At 42.9% G+C, this 24,593-nt stretch overlaps 1 protein-coding gene across 14 annotated transcripts in view; it reads left to right on the forward strand.

The window, feature by feature from the left end:
• Positions 1-6,525: 6,525 nt before the first annotated feature.
• ABI1 (abl interactor 1) overlaps positions 6,526-24,593 on the forward strand; it is an 82,005-nt gene continuing 63,937 nt past the window's right edge. For 12 of the 14 annotated variants that reach the window (XM_037382655.1, XM_037382659.1, XM_037382662.1 and 9 more), the window contains exon 1: positions 6,536-6,790. In XM_037382655.1, coding sequence (XP_037238552.1) covers positions 6,674-6,790 — 117 coding nt within the window. In that variant the 5' untranslated portion in view covers positions 6,536-6,673. Of the gene's footprint in view, positions 6,791-24,593 lie in introns of all 14 variants that reach the window. The other 2 variants (XM_037382666.1, XM_037382668.1) reach the window with 1 other exon arrangement.

The raw sequence follows: 24,593 nt of genomic DNA on the forward strand, positions 1-24,593 counted from the left end.
CCCATTCTTTTTGCCTTCAATGCCTATTGAAGATACTCTTTTTCAAATACTGCTCAACCCCATTTACTCAATACTGCTTCCAGTTGAAGCTTTACTGTTTCACTGAGGGCTGGAATAGACCCAATGTGGTTTTGCTTGCTGAAAAAAATACTATTATGCTCTGCCTTACTTTGCCATCCAAATATTGTGCTGAGAGATACTATCACTGCAGAATTGCTGTCAAATATTTATTTTTATTGGGAAAATAACACTCTTTCTGTAACATGATGTTATAATTTATTTTTTTCTTTTCTGCTTTGTGATGGAAAGCTGCAATTCAATGAAGTATATATTTAAATGCAAAAGAGGCATACCAATTAATCAGTACAGAATATGAATGCTTTTAATCTACATAAAAAAACACCCTGTGGAGCTTAGAAAAACACCGATCTCTTAAACAGAAAGTATATAAAAGTAATTCCTACCCATGCTCACATTTCCTAAAATACAATCAAAAATTGCAATTGGGCAATTATCTTCACAGTGATAGATTCTTTTAAACCTTTGTATTATGCTATGCACATTTTGATGAGTCTTTGGTTTCTTTTTATTTAGCGTAAAAATGGACATATAGAAATAGTTTCAATTGATAAAAAAGTAAAAAATTCAGAGATGAATCAAATGCTAGCTCTGAAACACTGAGAACTGAAATGCAGATGTTTACTGCTTTCTGGTTTTTATCCATCCAATTAATGTACAGAAACTTAGTACTGAAGATAGGAAATAAATTGGGCTACAGATTGCAGTTAGGTATAGCTATGAGTGTGGACTAATCAATTCTGAGGTGTGTATAAACTAGAGGATGGTATTATTACAATCAGCTCTCCATTATCTGGGATCATAGGAGACTGGGAACTGATGGAGAACAGAAAAACCTGGATATTAGGGATGCTTCAAGGAATACCAGAGACACTTCAGTTCTATATACAGTAAATATAGTTCAGAAGAGCTTAGTAACTCTGGGTTCAGCACTGGCCAGTGGTCTTAAGATGTCACATGCAGTGTTGCATGAATTTGAGTTTGCAAAGCCATCTTAGGCTCTGCATCTCAAGGAAGCAGTTATATTTCTGATGACCCCGCAAATAATGTCTGAGCCAATAAGCCCCACTAAGCCTGGGGCAGCTCTACAGGCATTCACTCTGGAACATTTTTGTTTCTGTTATTCTCACAGTCTTTATCAGGTGGTGCAAAACAGAACAGAAAAGGTGCTCATGGTGTTTTCAGATTTCAAAACAATTCTCAGGAGCTTGAGCAGTGTTTTTTCCTGCAAGGGACTCTCGCTCCAAAGAGCTTAGTGAGTGGAACACTGCTGATAGAGGGCATCCACCTTTCAGTACCTCCTTTCAAGCCATGGACACAGGAGACTTGCCTTTGGACCTACTATATTCCCTTTCGCTGCTAATTATCCAAATACTAAGTTTCCTGGACGAGGTGTGTCTCTGTCTGCTTTTGACCAGAAGCTCTACGCAGAATGAAAAACCTTTCTCAGAGAAAGCTTTACTTCATATATACATATCAAAGAAAGTCTTCCATTTTGAAGGCATCCTCCAACAAACAGCTGTTTCATCAGAAAATTCCAACCTGCCCTCTAATGAGTGGGCCGAACCTGCATGGGTCTATTCAGAAAGCTGACTTTCACTCAGTGCCTACGCCTTGCAATGGGATTGATTCTTTTAATATTTAAACTACCCACCCCCCCAAGTCATTAAATAAAAGAAGGCCAAAAACATTTGCTAATAAAAAAGGATTACTGCCAGAAATCCACCTCCTGCTTTAAGTTGTTGCTTTAAAGCCAGCCGTTCTTCAAAATGCTTTTATAACAAAATAGTTTAGCCTCATTTTTTACAGGTGTAAGAAGCAAGCCATCTTGTCATTTGTCACACAATACCCATGTTACCTGGTTTACATCTAGGAAGAAAGAAATGGGCTTTCTTGAGGTTCTGCATATGTTTGGCTGCATCACCAGGGTCTGGATCCTCCATTTTCCCCACACTCTTGGGGCAGTGGATGCCTCCTCTGCCTTGGCAGTATTTTTAGGGATTAAGAAGATAACCCTACCTTGTGAAAGGCAGCTGGAAGTGATGGCAGCAGAAGGGACCTAAATTGGAAGCTGGGAACAGAAGATATGGGAGGAATTCTTTGATGCAGTGAAAATGGAAAGGCAAAATCAGGAGGCAACCTGGTGGCCAGAGGCTGAGCTGAGAAAGGTGAAGGAATGAAGACAAAAATGAAAGAGGCCAGAGGAACAGGGGATCCAGCAGAACATGGGAGGCAAACAACCGAAATGACAGAGAAAAAGGTAGTGGAGGTGAGAGAAAAGGACAGGCTGTTGACACCAGAGCACTGCGAAGGAGCAAAGATAAGCATGCAGTAGGGATGAAGAGGAGAGAATTTTATGAAAAATGGGGTCAAGACAGAAGGGAAATCCTGCATGTGAAAATGTATTAGAGGAGAAGGGTCATGTCAAAATACAGTAAAACTGTTTATTTTTGTGCTGCTCTTATCTTGTGCATTCTTGAAGCCACAGTTTTGAATCTTGTTATTTTTGTGCTCCCCAGCAGCTCAGGCTGCCTAGCAATGCCTGGCTGGTGCTTGCTGGCTCTGCCGCACAGAGCTCGCTGGCTGCCTAGCAACTGGCGTGCGGGGGGTGATGGGGTCCCTGGACCAGGCTCAGGGATGCAGCCCTGCCCCAAATACCCCTGCTCCCGTGGCAAGGCAGAAGGGAGCATCTCCAGTTGATACAGCTGTGATGAAACCTTAAAAATATTAATTGCAAAAAAGGGTACGAGGAGGTGCCCACGAGAGTGCAGAGCTATGTACCTTCTTGGGCAGATACTTATGATTTAGTGTAGGAAATACAAAAAAGGCAACTTCTGGTCCCAGGAAAAAAAAAAAAAAAAGTTACAGCATTAAGTATTCACATAGGATTGTCCCAGTACAGCCACACTTGTGTAACTATACCACTGTAATCAACAAAATTTTTCTTACAAGAGCATGAGACTTGGCATTTGGCAGTAGAGCTGATGCGGCTGATCTGAACAGGCCCTGCATCCTCTGTGCTTCCAGCTGCCCCCTCAGATCCGTGATCTCCTTTGCCCTATCAATCAAAAGTGCTTGTGTGGCTAAACTACTGAATCAGGAATTGATCCAGCTGAGAAACAGTCCAACAAAAAATAATTATTTTCCAATCAACACTACCAAAACAAGTACTGTTCCCAAGGGAAAAACTAAGACACATGTCAATTTGTGGCCTATAAAAGGGAATAGACAGTTACAGAGCTACACAAATTACAGCGCAGGAGAAGTTGCTTTGATGCTGCTACTTTGATGCTGTTCTAAACAGGTGCATTTAGAATATAGTCACATTTTTCTCTGCCAGCCAAAATGGGCTATGTCCCAGAAGGACAGTATTGCCCCTGGAGATCATGATGCCTCACTGAAGAGGAGCAAATCTCGGACAGACAGTTGAGACATTGAGAGGTATGTAAGTACACTTTACTCTGGATGGGATCTCATTCAGGTGATCATTTGGGTGGAGCTTGAAGAGTATCATTACATTTTTTCCTCTACCAGTCTGGCTGCCCCAGCTAGGAAAATTTTAATTCCCAGCTCCCTTGCACACGTAAGGTGTCTTGAGTAAGTTAGTTAACTTTTGTTCTAATCAGCAGTTTATTGTCTGGAGCAATGGGAAAGTGTGATGATGATGATGATAACACCACCACAGTTTCTAAACAACAGCAGAGTGAATGCAGCTCAGATGCACAGTAGTGTCTTCAACAAATGTCAGCTCAAGTCTAAGATTTATTGGCTTTGGCTCAGGGCTCGTTCTGCTAGATTTAGCTAGCACTTGCATAGCTCCCAAATGTCTCTGTGTTTTCAGGTGCTTTGGGATCACTTCGTGTATACACCAGGTACACTCATGGAGTCACCTTGAGTCTATTGCATCTGAGTCGATAAACCCTCCAAAAACCTCAGACATGAGGAACACACTGCAAAGACACATAAGTGACCTTGCAGAGAGTCATTCTGAAAACAGGAGGGCTAACATGGGGCAGGAGCTAGTAAGGCCGGCTGATCCAATCAGTTGAGCATGTCTGCACCACAATTCCCAGTACATTTTTTTTTACTGTGTGGCCCTCACAGCACTACTGCCGTGATTGTATGGCACAAAGTTATAAAGTCCAGCTGGAATCGACTTAGCTCAGCGTGGAGCCAGTTAGGGTGGTTCTGTATCTACAAAGTCTACCCAGCGGCTGTGCCCGCCAGGCGGTAGAAAAGTCTCAACGCAGCTGTCACAAGGTGGCGCTCTTTGACGCCGTCTTCCAAGGTCTTTGGCGTTGCGAGAACATCTTGACGCAGCGCTGGTGGGATTCTAGGTTTGTGCGAGGCCTTGTGGGTCGGGATCTGTTGAAGGGAAAGGGGCTGTAAGCCCTCCTGAAGCCTCTGCTCTGCTGCCTGAGGTGGGTGCGTTTCTTGGGAGCCAGCACTGCCCTGCTCAGCCGCTGTCCTGCCATCAGACTAGGTTGCCTGCTGAAGTGAAACACATTTAGCAAAACGCACACCGCTAATTTTTCTCATACCGAAAACAGTCTATGTGCAAGGCCCCACACATCTACTGTCTCTTGGTATAGGGGCAGCAACAACGTTTTAAGAAGAGCCGACAATGGTTGTGCTATGTGAGGGTGTTAACAGCTTCCATGAGGTCAGTCTGTGATCTGAAGACAATCAGGGACACATCCAAGCCAATGGGTGTTTGGCAACTTGCAGCCAGACTGAACAGAGAACCCAAATTTGTCTTTGTATGATGAAAGCTGGAAACAAAAAGAAGCCAGTGCCCAAGATGGTTTCTGATCATACTTGCCCTGGGACCCATTAAAAGCTTGTCTATATCTCAGTACTGTTGCAGATCAAATTTAATTATTTTACATTAAAAGGGTACTTGGAATCCAAAATAAAATGTTTTATTGGAAATTACATGCTGTCCTAAAGAGAGTTATTGAAGCCACTTGGGAAACAATTTTGCTAGATGCCAAATGAATTAACCATCAGAAGACAGCAATGTGGATGCATTTCTACCCCACAGCAAGTGCTGCAAATATACCAGCCCCTTCCCTGCTGCCCCAGGCAGCACTCAAGCAGCTCTCTCAGCACCTGTCCAGCTGTCCTAGCCAGGGGGTGGGTTTTGGAACTGCAGCTGCAGAGACCTTCCCAGGCCCACCGGTACTCCCCCAGCTCCCTACCATTCACCCTCATTTCCACAGTTCTAGACTGAGATGCTGGATTTTGCTGACCTCGGAGGGAAGGGAAGAATTATTTTTCCTCTCTCCACCTTGATTTAGAGACATCAGCAGGTACACCAAAGGTATGACCAGAGTGGTTTTTAATGCTGCAAATAGAAGACTCCAGATGACATGCAAAATACCACACAATTACGCAGAGATGAGGCAGCCTTTCTTACTGTGTATCTTAGAATATATTTTTCTGAAACTCTCTGACTTTTCAGCATTGTGTGGGTTTCTCTGGGACAACTACTAAAACGCAAGGACTAATAGCAGTTGCTATTAGTTTCTTCCTCTGTAGACACAGCACACAAAGCCAAAGCATGAGTAACAGGCTTTGGAAAGAGCTTCTTCTGGGCCCGTTACTCATTGCAAAGGCAGGCTTGGACATCCCAGCGTAGCAGCCACCTGCTGTTGTTGGCTTTTCTTCTGGTAAAATCACAGACAACAGGATTTGGCTTACAAAAAAATCCCCAAACAACACATGCAGGAAAGATTGGACTAAATAGTCGCCAGACCTTTATCTTCCATACCTTTACAACAACCAGAGGCCCTGAAGGATCGTTAACAATTGAGGGAAAAGAGTGGTAGGAATAATGTATTTATCACAGCCAAATATTTAAAGTCTTCTTATGAAACTAAAAGCAGAAAAATGTGAAACGTCAATTATTACTTCCAGGCAGGCCTTCACAAAGATCGACACAGCTTACGTTCAGTGTTTCTCTCTCCCCCTCGGGATAACCCCCTGGGAAGGGAGGTTAGGAGCCCCTATTCACGATACCGCTATTGTTTTACCGATTTTATTGTCATCTTACAGATTTCTACCCATACAGGAGACTATAACCAGGGCAGCACTTCCCTTCTAGCTGCTATCAGCCTCTCCTGAAGGGAGCTGCCACCTCAGGGCAGCACTGCTGGGGCTGGAGGTTTTATTTGAGGGGGGCGGGGGGAGGACACAAACGGCTCCCCCAAGTCTCCAGGCGCCACGAAGGCCGGTCCGGCAGCCCCGGTCCCGCCGCTGGGGCCAGGCAGGGCGGCGGCCCCGGCCCCGCCATCTCCCGGCCGCGGCCATCGGCAGGGCCCGCCCCGCGCATGAGCCCTGGCGTCGCGGCGTGGCCTACAGCTCCCGGCTTGCTTTGCAAAGCGGGGGTGGCTTTTTTCTTTTTTTTTTTTTTTCCCTTTTTTTTTTTTCTTTTTTTTTTTTTCCCCACCCCTCGGAGGGGGAAGGATGGGTGGGGAAAGCGAGAGCTCACGAAAGCGAGGCGAGGAGGAATCCCACAATACCAGGCGGGTTGCGAGCCCGGCGCTGCCGCTGTCTCTTTAATGCAAGAGGAAGCGATGCGGAGGGGTGGAAAATGGCAGAGTTGCAGATGTTGCTAGAGGAGGAAATCCCTTCTGGCAAGCGGGCTCTGCTCGAGAGCTACCAGAACCTCACTCGAGTGGCCGACTACTGCGAAAACAACTACATCCAGGTGAGGGGCGGCGGGGCAGCGCACCGGGGCCGGCGGTGGGGCGGCGAGGCGAGGCTCCGGTGCGGGCGGCGGGGCCGGAGCCGCCGGAGGGGCAGCGCGGCGCCTGGCTGCCCCCGCCGCCGCTCCCCGCCCCGCAGCCCTTCCCCCGGGTTTGCCTTTTCTTTCAACTTTTGCAGCCCAACGACCGGGCTTCCCTGCCCCCTCTCCGGAGGGGAAGGGAGGGGGTTATTATGTCAGTCCGGCTCGGAGGGTGTGTCTTTTTTTTTTTTTTTTTTTCCCCCTTCTTTTTTTCTGTATTTATTTATTATGAGTCACATCCCGGAGACCTCCCTGGGCTGGGGCGGGGGGTGAGCGGGGCACGAAGGCCGGTGAGCTGCTCCGTGTGGCCGGCTCAGACCCGGTATCTCGGGTTTCCCCCTCGCCTCCCAGCGGCGCGGCTCCCTCCGGGGGACGCCGCCGGGCCCCGGGGCGGCGGCTGGCGGCGGTCGCTGAGGCGGGCAGCTCCGCGCGCCTCACGTGGAGCGCGGGTGCCGGCCGGCCCCTCCGCCAGCGCCATCCGCAGCGGCGCGGGGGGCGGAAGGGGCCCCGCACGCGGGGGACATCACGGAGCTCGGTCGGCGGGGGGGAGCCGCGGGGGAGCCCCGGCGGGGCCCAGGGAGCGCGGCGCGCCGGGGCCCGCATCCCGCGGGCTGTGGGGGCTGGGGGCTGCCCGTGCGCGAGCGTGGGGTGGTGCTTCAAAATGGCAATCGGTGCCGCTCGCAGGCTCCGCTCGCAGGCACCCTGCAGCCGCGGTTTCACACCGGGTCTCCGGTGCTGGAGGAGGCTCCCCGGGCTGTACCGTGTCTCCGGTCGGTGTGGATCCCCCTCCCTCCTCCCCGAATGCCAGTGCTTCTTGGCCTTGCTTTAAGGCTATTTTTGTGAAGCTGCTTTTAAGCACAGTTTGCTGTTATTATTTTTTCAAGATTTGCCGCACGAAACTCCATAAGTCTGTGTATTTGGTTATACTCATGTGGCTACAGAGCCATCCAGAGATGCTCAAATTCAACTTTTTTTTTTTTAACAAAAAAATTGAAGGGGGAAAGCAAATGAGCTCCGCTTTACTTACTAGACAGCTTGTAAAGTGAACTTGTTGAATCTAAAACTAGACTACCTGTGATGAGTATTTAATGCAGGTTGTTAAATTCTCTGGCATCCGTTGTTGTTGGTAAGCTGTCTTACTGTTTTTAGTAATGGAGCAGCAGATTTGAAAACACAGCTTTAATAATATGAAGTGAAATACTTTTTTCTAAATGAGCTACTTGGATTAAAACTGCTCTAACAAGCCATATTGTCAAGATTTTTTTTGGTGTGTGTGGTATGTGAGGTAGTATGAGTTAATGTCTATTTACTCTTCCGAGTTGTTTGCTCCACCCAAAGAAAGCTGCTGATATAAATGTTTCTAAGAGGCGAGGTTCATTTGGTTTTACTCATGGGAAATATGACAAATACATGAGCATGGTAATTGCGGCACAAGTTTTGACCTGTCTCCTGCTCCTGACTTTTTCCCTGTGTTAGAAACTTACAGAGAATCTTCAGTTAGGTTGTTTTCTTCGGTCCTAAAAATTGTCTTTTTTTTTCTTCAAGCAAACAAACCAAAAAACCCAACACTTGAGCTAGGTCCTATCCAGTCATTTGGGGTGGTTTTTATGTAGTTAGTTATTTATTTTTTAAATGTGATAGCTCATTTTCACCTCAAGTATCAAGGTCAGCTGGATGTGGGATTGGTACAGTCTGTTTTATCTGTGTACAGCTGTGTTTACCCCTTTTGAAAGGAAGCTGGAATTCTAAAATTCGTAATGAGGACTTGTGCGGTAGCTTTGAGAAATTTATACCTCGCTTGTTTTGTACACCCGTTGTATGTTTACTCAGTGAAAATGGCAAATAAATTGATAAAATTACATATTTTTTAATGTGTGATGGAGGTGGGTTTTTTAATCAGCACTTTATACAAAGCCATCTGCTCTCCAGTTGGACTACTGAACAGATTATACTTCCCGTGCCTGTGGTGGGGCCACTGCAGGATTAGGCGATCTGACACAGGGCACTGGGTTGAGATTTGGGAGTGTGTATATCGTGGGATGGGAATGGAGGAAAGGAGAGGTAGAGGCTTAACCAACGCATAGTACAATTTTTTTTTTTAATTTGATGCAATTGAGCATTTTATAAGAAAGGCAGGCCAGAACACAGAACCTGTCGATGAAGTGAGTATTAAAACAGTTCAGAAACGGCTACGCGTTGTAACTTATCCCATAGAGGGTGACAGATTCAGTCTGGCTCCTCTGACTTTGGATAGCTTCGCATTTTGAGAGTTTTCTCTCGTTCTGTGGGAAAGGCTATGTGATTCTTAGCAGGAAAACCCACCGTGTGCTGTCACCTACTCTGCGTTGTGGCACTGAGGTGGTACAAGTTTATCTGACTGTTCTGACTGCTGATGGTAACAATCTGTAGTAATTGTAATAGCACTCAGATACTTACTCAGAACTCTTGATGTTCTCAGCCTTATGTTTTGTATTCTTTGCTCACTTAAACAGGAAAGCAATTTCCTACCCCTAATTACATTGCTGTATTCAAACTATATCTCTATTTTTTTGTATCTGAAAACATAGGAATCTTGTTTTGTCTCTCCCACTTAACGTGGGAATAATTCTGGTAAAATCTCAGTCATACTGATTTGTTTTTTTTTTTAAGAGAGTGTGTTCAGTGTCTTTTGGGATTCTTCAAAAAAAGAAATAAAAAAAAAGAGGAGGTATTGGAGAAGAACTCACCTGGGTCGCACCCGAGTCCCTAATGGTGGATGTGGCTCTATTGACAGTAAGCATCCTTTTAGTGAAGCATTTAGGAAAGGTGACAGCATTTGGGACTGTCAAGCTGAAAACCACTATTCTAACAAAAGTGTGAAGCAGTTTCTTGCTAAGGCAAATTGTGAATAAATTGGAATGCCAGGCAGTAACACAGTTTGCTCTCCACGTGTGTTCTGATTACCTAGAACGTTTATCTGATAGGAAGGGAAAATAGCTGGGGAGAAGCAGAGTAAATAAGTTTCTAAGGAAGACCTGCAGTGCTAAAAGGAAAGTATGGTATGGTGGCAGTCTTGGGGGGATGGGGGAGAGAGTGAGACAGAAAAAAAGGAAATCAAATGTAGAAGTAGTAATTGAAGGAAGTTGTGATGTTATTGGTGGGGATTTTGGCTTTGACTAGAAGGAAAAAGGTGTTATAAGTACATTACTATATTTAACCTGTGACATGATTTAAAATCTGTTATGTTTCTAGTTGGAAGCTTCAGTGACAAACTGGTAGAAAATTCCTATTTTCTTTTAGATCAGAGACTTAAACTCTGAACGGTTTTAAGAGCAGGTTTTGAACCTTGGATCTTTAACTGGAAGCATGTTTTTGTCTCCTGAAATAAGTTTTCTTGATATCAAGGAAAATGTACTTTATGTATAGTTTTCTAAATATTTTTCCTATCACTCTTGAGAATACTGGTATGACTGTTCGCTTGTGAATTGGCATACCTTTATTATAAAGTGCAGTGAGATTAAGCAAGGGAAGGAGTGATGAAACTATCTGATAGTGGAAATAAACAAAACTTCTTCATAGGTGCCATGTAACTGTAAGTTCCAGTACCTAATGCCTTCCCCAAATCCTTTTGCCTGCAAATAATTCTGGAACTTAGCCCCTTTCAGTTTGTATGTAACCGTGAAGAGTTATCTGAAAATCTGTAACATAAAGCTGAAGATGCTAGTGAGGAATTTAATCAGTATCCTGAATAGTATGGACTTTATCAATACTAATGCAGAAATAACATGGAGTTAAAGTACTTAGAGTTCTAATTGTGATTCTTCAGCTGAAAATACTAACTTCCAGAGAGATTTTCCCGTCAGTTTCTTGGCTGAACTGAATTACTTTCAGTTTTTAATGAAGTTATTTACAATAACTAGCCTATGAAGTGTTAGAATGATGCAGGAAACCAGTGTCTTCAGTGTTACTGTGCTGATGACTTCCTTTTGAGCAACTTCAGTTGGCTGGTGTAGTGCTGTAAAACACTGCTTACAACTCTCTCCTACTGTCTAAATCAGATGTTTCTTATAGTCTTGTTTATGCACAGGCATATACATAGTTTTCATCAATCCCTTTGCTTCTAGGCCACTTGGTAAGATCCATTTGTAATATTTTTTTAAACTCAAATATAATTTTTATATGACTGTGAGAACCTCTAAATGAATGGCTTGGAATATGTACTACTTGTGTAAATTCTGATCTTGATAGTCTCTAGTGGATAGGTTTAGCAGCTTTAGAAAATAAATTAAGTGAAAGACCTTTTAAGGAAGTAAGTGCTGTGTTGCCTAAATACGTGGTTTTTTGTTATCATGCTGTTTCCTTCTGTAGCTTCCAACTGGTATGTGGGAACTAAATGGTGGGTTTACAAGTTCTGGGTAAAACAGACAAAAGCAGGGACAGATTTAAGTTTGACTACTGTTGCAAAAAAATTTGAAGTGTCTTTCCAAGTTGGTAGAGCAATAAATGTGTGTGGCTGCACAGTGTTGCATGCAAGAAGTTTCACAAATCCTTATGTTGTCTTCTAGTATGTGTGTAGGAATTCTTTCTGGTTTATAGGTTGGATGTTCCACACTTACTATACAGTAGATTGTACATATTGGAAAGGAAATAACATTTTTCATGGTGTGTCGTTTTCCGTAAATGTTGGTAACAGATCTGACACTCAGCTTGGTTGCCTGGTGTATGGAGAGTGGCTTGGTTTAGTTCAGTACAAAGTAGTGCACTCAGAATGTCTAATTCAGGAAGTGGCCTGCTTTAAAAGGATAAACTTCTTAAATTGTCACTAATAAAAATCTTTTATGAGCTGTGAGAACTTGCATGCTTTTATGTTCATAGGTTAATTAGTTTGTATTGAGAGTAAATACAGTGGGTTTTTCCTTTTTTTTTTTTTTTTTTTTCCCCTCCTGGTTTCATTGCTAAATTTGGAACATTTTGTAAGAAAAGCAAATTAAGCTACTTCATGTTCTGTAACATCAAAATATAATTCAAAATTGGAGAGTTTCAGAGCAACAAGATAAAATATGGTTTTACCATACACTATGGTTTGTAGGCTTAACTCATATCCTTTAACATGTTAGCTTAACTTTTAAACACTGTTCTTTTTTTAAGGTAGTTTAAACAAACACTTGCCATCAGTATGAAAGGCACTGGCTTTTCTATGGGCATGGTTTAAAAAAAAAAAAAAATTGGGTACAGGTTGGTGGGTTGGGCTTGTAGCTCTTATGTGCTGGTGTGTTGTGTGTGTTTTGGAAAATACAGCTTTATGTTTAGCTCAAAATCAGCAGTAAGGCAATAGCGCAACTTCACTGAATCAGCGATTACCCTGTGTACACAGCAAACAGATCCAAGAGTGTTGTGTGTGTGTTTTGTGTCCAAAGGAGGTAGATGATACGAGCTTTTCCAAAATTTGAAATGTTTCCATTAATTTTGGTACGTTTGGTTTAAGAAGCCAGCAAGATGTCAGCTGCTCTTCCCATTCCATTTTTTGTTAGTATTTCAGCAGATGATTGTGTTGGCACTGTGCTGCCTTAATCGGGAGGAGAGTAAAGTGGATTGGGCTAAGTTTTTTTTTTCTAGGTGCATACTGCTTCTTCCACAAAGGAAGTGCTGTCCGCTCCCTTCTGTTTCCACATATGCTGGAAGGAAGAAGCTTGCAGTGTATGTTAAGTGTGATCCTTGCTCTCTGTGCTCTGCTTGCTGGGCCCAGCCCTGTGGAATTGTTGGAAGGAAGAAAGAAGACGTGACTAAGAGGGGCAACTGTCTAATGCTTACCTCCCTCTGGATCTCTGGGAGCTTGGTGCAGTAAGTAGCTCTTATGGTAAAGAGGAAATAGATAGGCCTTGAGGAGGGCTCATAAAGTGGATCACATTGTAATGAACTTAAGAAGACAGGAGCAGGCCGTGTACAAGTACGAAGCATTGTACCTCTGAGGGCAAAGTTCCTGTTAGTATCTATGCTTCTGATCTAAGTTTAACAATAAAAACCCCAGACTGTGAAAGAAAAAACCTGATGCAACCTCCCAATATTTTTGTTGAGTATTTTGAATTGTCTTCATTTTACAGAAGGATAAATGGAGGCATAGAATTTATAACTGACTTGTGCAAGGTCATATAGGGACGTGCTGTCAGATTTGGGAACAGAACCTGATTGTTTGGACTTCCAGTGCTGTACACAAGGGTTCCATGCCACCATCCCCACCCACCGCCTTTCCAAGTTGACTCCGTTACTACAGCGCAGCAAGAAGTGTGTATCTGCAGAGATGTGAAGTCAGTGTCCACAGAGACAGTGCAATGAATCCCTTGGGAAAAGATGCACCTGAAAACATCATTGGACTCGTTAGCAGCATTTACTTTTTAAGGGTTTTACATATCTCCTCTCACAAGAACCTTGAGATTCTAATTTTTGACTTTGCAAACTTCTGGAGTTACATAATGATTTCGGTACTGTCTGTCTGCATGTTGGTGGGGGTGTCTGTCTTGGCAGAGGCACTAGAAGATATCGCTGTCTTTCTCGTTAGTGAAAGCAGTCTGTGTTTGACAGTTCTGGTGACTGAAATCTTACTTATCTACAGAACAGCAGGGCGGCAGCTGTGTGGATGAAGTGTCAGTTCTGGTGTAGCAAGACATCCTTGAGGGATGAGAGTGTATCTTGCTCTCTCTGTGCCAGTGTTCAGTTCTTAATTAGTAACTTACGGTTGAAAGGAGTGTGTTGTGGTTATTTGTTCTTACCTGGTAGGAAAAGGCTTGTGGGCCCCCAGTTACTCAGTGTCCAGGCTTGTTCACGATGACCCGAGTGTTCTTGCTGCCTTTAGTATTTGTGTTAACCAGAGTGGTGTTCCTCTGATGCTGTTCTTTCCACCCCCACCCCCAAATCTGAGCACTGGTCACAGCGGCAGGTGAACTCGGTCACAGGGAATCTCCCTTCCCTCCACGCCTAAGGGAAGTAACTGCTGAATTCGTAATAGTAGATACGGTGCCTGAAGTGGTTCCTCCCTTTTCCTGACCTTGCTGGTGAAGTGGCTGCCACAGACAGACACTTGATGTCTCCTGTGGGTTATAGAAATAACCCTTTGCAGCTCAAAACTTGCGCAGAGCCCTTGTGGGGCTAACACCGGGGATGTGGTAGAGAATAGGTTATGATGCACTTCTGAACAGAGTTCTGTGCGCAACATGTTATCTGTAGGTGTGTTTCCTCCTTCACCTCCAGCCTGTCAGCATGCCCATCTGGCTGTGCTGGAGAGGCTCAGTCACGTGTTTCATCAACCTCAGGCCAGCTAGTGAAATAAAAGATACAACACTTATAACAGGTGGGTTCTTTGAAGAATCCGTTTATTGTACAGTGTGTGAAAGCGGAACTGTAAACGCCTCCTCTTGGTATTAGAGGAAATGTGGGTTTTTTCCTTGGGTTAATTAGTAAGAGTGTAGATGCCACCTTTGCTTGAAACTATGCAAGTCATGTTACTCATTAGATATGCAAGCCCTTAATGCTGTTAACAGGAGCCATGCATGCTTTGCAGAGTGTAGATTTGTTACTATGATGTTGATATTTTAGAAGAAAAGGAGGGATGTGGAACTCCGCGTGAGAATTTCAGCTTGGAGCAAAGCATGAGTGCAGCATTTCCAAATAACTTGTAAAATTCAACAGTCTGTATTAACATGAGATAAAATTGGTGGGCAACCTGCTGGCGAAGCTCACAAAACAAATCAGTTTTACCCTGAAAAAGATTGACTGTTTACAAGGTGACTTTTAGACAAGAATGTTATTAAAAATAGATTCCAGATCAAATATGTCTAGTTAGTAAGTGCTGGGTTTGGCAAACTGGAAAAGCCTCTGAAGATCAAAACTTCTCTTGGTTTGGGCCTCTTGTGATAAAGTCTCTTCGTAATAGCCACGTGATGTGTGCCATATTCAGTTTTCTGCTGTTGGGGAATATTCTAAAAGAACAGTAGAGGTTGTATCTTCTGCAATGAGATACAGCTTTGTTATGTTCCTTGTGTTTCTTATGTTAAGATAGCAGATACATTTGGGATAGTGTCATCCCTCCCTCTTCCTTCCTCCCTCCCTCCCTCTCCAAAGAGCCCAAAATAATCAGTTCTGTGTACTCTTTCTGCAGCAGAAGTTAAAGAGCAAGCACACTGCTCCATGTGTGAGGAGGCCCTGATACTGTAGCGATGAACATCGAAAGAACTCTTGGGGAAGAGACTGCATCACTTTCCTAATTTTATTGTAATGTCAAAGACAATGAGGAGTAAGATGTAGTACTGTTCCTACTTCTGTTATGAAAGCAAGGAGGCCTTTCAGAACTCTGGCAGAGGAGGCTTACTAAAAGAAATGCTGGTTTGACATCCTTAGAGTTAAGCGTAATGTTCTTAGCGGGTGGTCTTAAGGTTATAAATAGTTCCAAGAAAAAGAATTTGTTTACTGTTTCAAGCATAACATTTCTTTGATGTCCTTGGAAAAGAATTGAAATGTAGACTCTTCTGGCTATTTTCACACCAGTGTTTTTTCTAAGCTATACTTTATCAGGCAAGCGTGGGTTTTGTTGTTGGCTTTTTTTTCCAGCTAATCTTTCACCAGATGCATATCTTCACTTTCATCCTCTGATCTCCTTGTTGTACTTCAGGGTCAGCAAATATACCAACCAGTGTTTGTCCTGTGGCAATTGTTGTCAGTTGAGCATCTTATTTGACTTTATTGTAGCAGGTGTGCTACAAATTATTATTTGAACTGTGGTCTCCGTGCACAAATGCTGTGTTCTGGAGCCTGAGATAAGAAAATGTCTGTGTAAAACAAATAGACAAGAGAAGAATGAAGTGTCCAGGCAGCTGCATCAGACTGCTGCCATAATGTCAAGAAAGCCATGCCATAGCTTGTCTTTTCACATTCGTACACCTAATGATGTTAGTCACTATTATGTCACTGATGTTACTAGTGACAACATTTCTTTCTCTTCAGGTGCTTCTCCTAGCCTGTGATGTTAATATCAATTTGCTGATTTCTCTCTCACTGTTAAGTATCCTATCTGCTTGCTACAGGCAGTTTCCTAGACCTGTTGTCTGTCTTCTATTGCCGAGCACTGTAGACTTATTCTTTTGGTACCATTGACTCAAGAGTGCTCTCATCACAGCTGCTGGCTCTGAAACAGACTCACGTGCTTGCTCTCTACCTCATTGACTTTGGGTCTTATTTCAGATCTCATCTGAAAACCTCTTTTCCCTTGCCTATTTCTTTTAATTAATGTCTTTCTATTATTTATCTGCATATTTTACTGCCTTGGAGCTTAAATTATGCAGCTGTTTTTCATGATGTCTTTCAGATAAACAGCTTCTACTAGCATGGGCTTGAATAATTGGAAACCTGTAGCTACTGAATATGTTTATATGCACTTCTTTTTTAGATTCTCTTTATTGGCTCAGAGTTGAGACTAAAGCCTTGCCCATGAAGTGGTCTGTAACCACCTGAGGAAGCCATGATGAGCAGAATACAGAAGAAAGAACACAACTGGGGAGATGTTGTGTGCAATAGGACTGACATGATTCTGTCTGCTAGTAAAGCTGTTAGGAGGCCTCTCGGATATATGTGGCCAGGCCCTTCCTTTATAAGAAATTTGTCTTGTTCAGGAAGCTGGTCCTTTTGTTACTCTGAGGCCAAGGAGTGGAAAGGGCTTAATAAAACTTCTGTCCTTGGAGGGCCTTAAATCTCTTACCAGCGAGGGAAAGGAGGATGTGTTGGGGAATGGTGTTCTGTTAACATGCATTAGTAGGTATGTATCCACAAAGCAGAGCTGGACCTGATCCTGAAGGGTTTTTATAAAACACAATTCTAGCCTCCAGGGTTCCCACTGTGAGGCCTTGTGGCAGGTGGCTTGGATGGTGCTTCAGTCAAGGTCCAAAGAGTGTCAGACTAACAGAGATATGATGTATCGAGGCACTCTGTGTTGGCAGGATCCTTGGAGACCTGGCTAGGGATTGTTCAGCTTTTGATTTGCTGGCTGGCATGCAGGATTGCTGAATGTCTGGGAGAAGCTGTGATGCAAACTCCTGGCTTTAGCTGCGTTAGATAAAATGTGTGTCTGGTTTGGAAGTGCTTGGCTGTACAAGGGCTCTCTTCAAATACTGTGGATGTGTTTCCTGCTGCAGCGTACCGTATGTTCTCCCAGCACTGAAATGGCATAGTTGCTGCAGTAGTCCTGAGATTTGCCTGGAAGCGTTGCAAGGGAATTTTGTCTTAAATGGCAACAGATTTTGTATCTGATTTCTAAAGTGTCTTTAGCTCTGAACGTTAGGGAAAATTGTTGTTGCCATAGGTGTAATTGAAGCTTGGGCTCATACAATGCTGCTTACTTTCTGAGAGGTCTTGTATCACTTGAGTAGTGACTGTGTCCTTTCTAGATGTATGTTTTGTTCCTCTTCAGCAGTCTGTCCTTTAAGCCAGTGGAGAAGGGTGACAGACAATGGAAAGCTTTCTAGCACATGCTCCCTCTTTAGAAACCTACTGTCAGTGAACAAGAAATGTAAAATCCGCTTCTGTCGGTACTCTGCAGTGAATATTGACTGTTTAGAGACTGAGGGAGGTATCTGTTGTAATTATGAGAGAGGCTCATTTACTGGGGACAGAAGCCAAGTATGCGGGGATTACCTGTGGGCTGTTGCTCCTCTACCGAGAGGAGAAAAGTTGCTGGTTTTGGTCCTGAATGTGGGAGGCATGGAGGATTTCAGCATGTTCCTTGGGCATGGAAAGGTCTTAAGAGTTGATGAAGAATAATCAAGGTTGAATAACCTTCTACCTTGCTGACAGAAAATGGGAATGGTTTGAAGGGTGATTCAAAAGCAAGTCGAGGGTCTTGAGCAACACCAAGTTTCTGGTAGGAGTAAAAGTGCTGGAGGAACAGGGGAGAGAGTGTAACTCTCCTTCACTGTGTACCTCTCTTCAGCCAGTCTTTCTTGCTGGCTGTGACGTGGTAGAAGGACAACATTGAAAGCAAATACTGTTACTATTTGCTTCCTACCTACAGCAGACAGCTAGAGAGGTAGCTTTACTTTTTTTCCCAGGTTTCTGTAAGGGGTTACTGCGGCAGCACTGGGAGTGGGGGAGTAGGAACTGAAGCAGGTACTTACTGGCTGTGTAACATCCTACGAGGCCTGGGGGAATGAATGTGGCTAACACTGTGAGTCATGCTTGTCAGTCTCATAAAGCAGGAGGCTTTTTACAATTGGCCTTGGAGGGAAAGAGGTGTTTAATGGAGCAGTTGTGAAGGAGTTATGCAAATAGAAGACATAAGTAATGAGCAAAAGATACTCATTTAAGCTGCTTGTCTTCTCAGAAAATGACTAAATGCAAACTAACCACTGCAAAAGTTAAGAGAAATGTATAATCATTAAGTATAATGGGTGTAAAAATGTGGCCACTCATGATAAGAAAATTCTTCTTTTGTGGCTAGGAAAAAAAATTTCTGTAGCTGTTGAACAGGACTGTTTCTCTGAATACAGCTCTCTGTGGCTGTAACAAGGGCCGCTCATCGGTCAAGCAGATTACAGGTGAGATGGTAGCAAGGTGTCCTGGTGGCCCTACTACAAGTGCTGAAATAGAATACTTGAGGGGTGGTTTTACTACCAGAAGGGGAGACAGGGAGTGATGTGGATGTGACTATTCTCATGCCTCTGATTGCATGGAAGTGCAAGCACTGCTGTCATCTGTATGACTCTGGACCTCCTGCATCTGCCTAAACCTGCCCTTCTCTACAACACTGTATATGAAGGGGAAGCAGTCTTCAAAATCACGTGAAGGAGCAGCATAAAAACACCAGTGGAACTTCAACATGGATTAGAAAACTTTGCTGTAATTGTCTGCTGGAGTCATCGCAGCTGTATTTCTAGGAACAGTTACTCACTTGAACTACTGCTGTGCTAATGCCACAGCAATTGTCTCTCCAAGGACTTTGTTCTTTTAAAAAAATACAACAACAAAACACCAAAAAACCCCCAAAACCCTCTCACTCCTTAATTTGGCACTGTGTTTTCTATTGAAGAGCTTGCTTTCTGTCTTCTGTTGGTTTCTGTAAGTTAAGCATTGTCTGTTGCAAGATGTGGAGATTACCATATTTATTTATTTTTGTTACCTGCTGTCCTGTTCATGTTTTTTTGGGCAAGAAACAATGCTATATTATTGACTCTTGCCATTCCTCCTCCCTCCTCCATTCTCCTGAGCCATCTGTTTTGTTCTGAGGTGTGTGTGTTTGAGGAGCTAAATTCCTACTTGATGCAATTGAAGTAACATGGTATTCAAATACGTTTATGCATGTAAGGTTTTGGAATGCTCTTGCTAACCATAAGCTCACATTTTAACATAATAAGTAATTCTTCAAAAATAAACTGGATGGTGGTGTACTTAAACCACTATCAGATAAAAATTGTACGGTCAGATCCAGGAGTGTGTAAAAGTGTAAGCAGTATTAGCAGCTGTTTATGCGATCAGATAGAAACAGAAACTAGGTTGACTTTCTCCACTTACATGCAAGTTCTTGTAAAAACCATCAGTCCTTGTACTGCAGTCCATTACTTTATGACCATGAGATCACTGTATAGCCTGTGCGTTATGTGAGAGTATGCCTTGTAGTGGGAAGCGAGCTACTACAAAACTGTACCCTGGTTTCTAGTCTGAGCATGTTGCACTAGTGTTGTGAGATCTCTGCAAGCCCTTGGATGGTTTCTTGCTGGAGCAAGTATATCAATCTTCAAGACACTAAATAGAAGTGTAGTGCTACAACGTATGAGAAGACAGTTTGACCCTGTTAATGGCCATTTCTTGTTTTAAAAATACCGTGATGTTTGGGAATTGCCTGATCTGTAAAATCTGGGCAGTGGCTGTGTGTTGAAAGTGACATTCTTAAATATGAGAACTGTTTCTGAACTAGGAACACTTGCAGTCCAGACATTTACTGGATGTCAAAGGCCTGTGTAACTCTTGGCTCTACATTTTAGTGCCTTGAGATTCTTCCTGGAGCTGGACAGGCCTGCTAGTAATGACTTTCCATGCTCTCTTCCCTACTTCCCTCCCTGCTTTGTTGTCCAGCAACATCTCTGACATCTCCATGTGGAGAAACCTGTTGTAATGCTGAGTGTAGCTTTGAGCCTGCTTGCTTTTGGACTGACCCTTTTGCCGATGCTGACATTCAGTGTTTAGCCGTCTTTCAAAGCAGCAGTTGAGGTTACCCTATTGCATGGGTTCAGAGCCCTGTTGACATATAATCTGTGCGTGCTGAGGTGACACTGGAGTTTGATCTTTTATTCTAAATGTTGCTCAATGCCCTCTGGTATGATTCCAGGCCTGCCTAGAGGGTAGGGAGGACTAGAGAGTGAGGATCTAGAAAGAAAAGTAGCCTTGGAAGTTCACCTGTAAAAGGTCATAGAATTTTAGCATGTTGCTTGTCTTCAGATACAGATTTCTTGTATTATTCTGGGCTTATTCCTTCAGTTTGATTTCTCAAAACAGAGATAAAAAAACCTTCTGATTGTGTGAGCACACACTAGTCCTTGAGAGTAAACTGAAAAGGTAAATAAAATCTGTAGGAGGAACCATTGTTACCAGTATTATGAAAAGGGACTTTCGCTCAGTGTGAGCTGAAGAGCTTTGCCCAAAACAGGTTACTCTAAGCTATTTTGATTCGGAGGCTTGCATGGTATGAAAATCTACCCAGTTCTGATTTGTCACTCCAGTTAGGTTCTTTGTTGCTGCCACTGTATTACAAGGAGGATATTAAGGTAACTAAAAAATGCTAAAGTGTCTCCTTTCTATTCCCACCAAAAAAAGTAAAAAAAAAAAAATCAAAAACCAAAAAACAAACCACAAACCTTTGGCTTATCAATGAGTATATCCTTGTTAGATGAGTTAAAACTTGTTTAAAACTTGTTTGGTGGATGCTGGCACTTAAAGTAGACAGAAAGGCATTTTAATTTCAAGCCCCATTACAAACAGAAAAGAAAAGATCAATATTTGAGAGGCAGCATATAAGGAAACAAATGGAATGTAAGCTCTCTAATTCCCTGTTATCTGCTGTCTAGTGTGCTGAAATAATCATACATGCCAAAGCCTAGGGTAGCTTTCTTAGTGTGGAAGAAGGAAGACTGCTATGGAAGTGCTAAGGGCTTCTTTTCCTGGCTGACAGTTCAGGGGTGGCATTAGTCTGTATTTGGAGCTCTGGGTGATGTCTCTGATGTCAGAGCTTGCTTTATATCAGCAGTGAAGAAATTTGTGTGCTTGATGTCATAAGGCAAATCATAGACACTGCAAGGAGGTTAAAAGTGTAATTTTGAAGCAACTGTACGTGCTAATACTGTGCAGTGCTTTACAGAAATGGAAGATGTGGTTTCTGTCCTGGAGCTTGTGTTGTCTAAATAATGTAAACCACAGAAAGTAATACTTGGGCCAAATTTCTTAAGCTTTCTGCATATGCAGTCTTGAAGTCTTACTAATTGTGTACAAGGGTTGTGTGAAAATGACACATGACCATGTCTGCTTCTGTCATCTCAGTTCAGTGTGGCATGCTATTTTGATTGTATACACAGACTGTAACAACTGACATTAACAATGTATTGTGCTAACATATATATTTACTCTGATACCTCCTTTACTGGATTTGGCAGGAGAACTGAAAATAGTGTTTTCAAAAATACTGGTTTTTATATATATATTTTGTTTTTTAATAAGGGGAGTGGTTTAGGTCAGAGCCAAGATGAACACTGCTGTATTGGGCAGAAAATGCTGCTAACAGAGCAGCTGGCACGTACCTTCCCAGGCTCCATCTGTCAGAGTCAGCATTGCTTTGTAAATCGCACTCCTATTGGGTAGGTAGATAGATTCATTTCTTGCTATAATGTTGGCAGCCTGGATTAAAACGGAATTCCTAAACTGATTTTTTTTTCCCCCACTTTTTTACTGTTTGGAAAAAAAATAGTGTTTTTGTAGGCTACTTCTGCCCTCCTTTACAGACCTATTGAAGTCTGTGTCAGCATGTTGCGAATGCTGCATCTTGTGGACTTGCCTTTAGTTTAAGTAAAAAAACGTATGAGGGTAAGGTAATTATTGGAAGCTTAATCTCAAAAACATGGTTCTCAGCTGTGTATGCCCAAGTCAGAATGGGCTGGGATCTGATGATAACCCGTATCAGTGTATCTGAGAATGTTAAACAGTGGTGTGTTTTTTTTTTTTTTTTAACATCAATGTCCATATTCATCTTGCATTTTTTATCAGAACTGATAACACTTTTACCATTGAGGAGTATATGTATGTGTATGAAATATATGCATGTTCCTTAAACTCTCCTTTTCAATGAACTTCTCCCCTTAATGAAGGTACTTCTCACTCAATCTTCCCCAAAGGAGATAATGATTAGAAAAATTGAGGCTCTTCTTTTTAATTAATCAACAGAATGAAAAGCAACTTCCAAATTAAAGAAAATCTGCAAGGACACAAGCAGATTGGCTAAATTGGTCTGAGCCCATAGAAATGCTAATTTGCTATCAAGGCTATTCAGGACTGGTCAGGGGAATATTATTGGTGGAAATGAAGGATTTGCTTCTAGCTGATTGTCTAGCATGTACAGGATTTGGGGGAAGGGCCTGTCTGAAACAGCTTGTGAATTACAGGCAGTGCTTTTTACACTTACTGTCCTATGTGTTTGTTAAACTACAATAATTTGGTATGTGTCTTGACCCTTGAGATGGAATAGCTGATGAGTCAATGATTTTTGCCAAGATAGATTTCGGTCTGTTTTGTTTTAGAAACACTTACTTGTGGGCTGTGGTGTGGTGGTGATCACCTTATTGTCTGGTGCCATGAACGAGTGCCAGCTATATTGTGCAAGGTCTTTACCAGGGGAGAAGAGATTTCAAGTTCTACCAGTTCCTCTGTGTTTGGTATAGCTGAGTTACTGCATCTTATCTTGGAGAAACTCAACAGACATGTTATTATTTCGTACCAATGGGCCTTTTTGTTGTGGATGCTGAAAGGAAGTTCACTTGAGTTGAATTGTAGATGCTAGCCTGGCTGTGTGTGTTGAGGATTTCTGCCTCAGTAGATGGAAAGAGTTGCTGTTTACTGAATGGACTTGAAAGAATTTGGTCAAGAATTTAATCCTAGTTTTCATTCTGGTGTTACTGTAGTGAGAGGGATCCTAGGTTTTAGAACTGTTCTGAACGGTTAGGCATCCTTCTGTGCCTGCCCTGTCTTTAAATTCCTTCATACTCCTTGAACAACCAGTTATTTAAGTGGTAGAGAGCTTTGCTGCTTCTGTTTGACTCCACTTCTCACTATGAGTAGAGAGGTGTGTTGGATAGTCTCTTCTATTTCTTGTTTTCACTGTTAGTGAAGGACTGACCACCAGTCCCCTGGAGAGAAGGCATTGGACAGGAGGTGGACATGATCAGTGACTGCAATATATTACTATCAATAGCTTGCAAGTTATTGGGTAATTAGAATCTTGAGCTTTCAATGCCCCTCCCCAAATTCAGGAATGGTATAAAAGGACCATAAAATGACTAGTTATGGCGACAAGTTATGGCAAATCACTTCAGTAAGACAGCTGAACATTTTTCTACTGCACACATTGTAGTACTGGTCTTTGTGATGCATAATTTTAGTTGAGATTTGCCTGTGCTCTGGGAGAGGTGGGTTTATGGCTTTAGTTCCCCTTCCTATGGAGGCTGGGTTTGCCCTGTCATTTAATCAGGCTGTGCTTGTATTAAGTCCCTTCCAGTTCCTTGTCCCTGCATAAATGCTTTCTTTTTAAATTTTTCGCAGTTGGTTTTGCTGATGGTGGTAAAGATATGAATGGCAGAGCAGGTGGTTCCAGTGACAAGAATACGGACGGTGACTGATCTGAGACTGATTATGTTGAAGAAAAGACAATAGATGAAGTGTACGGGTGACCCTCTGAAGTTTTATCTGTGTTGCTATGAGAGGATGTCTCTTGTGCTGCTAGTATGTTGGGCAAAGGTTGAGTTTAAACTTCTGAACTAACTCTCCTGATGTCTGGCTTCACATTCCAGTGAGGGAATTGAGGTGCAGATCAGTGAGGAACAGTCTATAACTTGTAGGCAGGTAAACACCAGGCCTAGTATAGCTCCGTGGATATTAGGAAATACTCAGTGCATCATCCCCTTAAAGTAAATGCTAGTCTTGCAGTGAGACTGGTGTATGGCCTGAGCATACTAAGCCTGTTCCAGGAGACAGTTGACATGTGACGTATCAGATTCATACTCTGTCCTTACCTGGGTGGCATACATAATGTAAGTGACCCCTATTTATAAATTTTGGAACCTTAGTTTCCCCCGCCGCTCTGGAATGCTGTATATCCCTTAAGGCTGTATCTGTGATGAGAGAAACCCTGAATGCTCCCCACCCAGCACCTGCTAGTAATAACCACAGTCTGTTTAGATCTCCTTGTACGGCTTTCGGGTAGGTGCTTCACTCCTGAACATTCTTCAGAATATAGAAACTTGTGGCACTTGCTGTGGTCACTTGCCAGTTTGACTTTCTTCTCTTGTTTATAACTGATACTTTGATGTAATAACTATCGGTAACGGCCAAACAGTCTTCATGGTGCAGCCTGTTTACGAAGCAATCTAACAAGCTTCATGAACTATGGGTAAGGAGGAACCTGTATCCATGGGCTACCCTTTTATTTAAGTATGTAGCTCCTCTGTTATTT

The sequence above is a fragment of the Falco rusticolus genome, chromosome 4, assembly GCF_015220075.1.
Source record: "Falco rusticolus isolate bFalRus1 chromosome 4, bFalRus1.pri, whole genome shotgun sequence".
NCBI classification, from domain to species: Eukaryota; Metazoa; Chordata; class Aves; order Falconiformes; family Falconidae; genus Falco; species Falco rusticolus.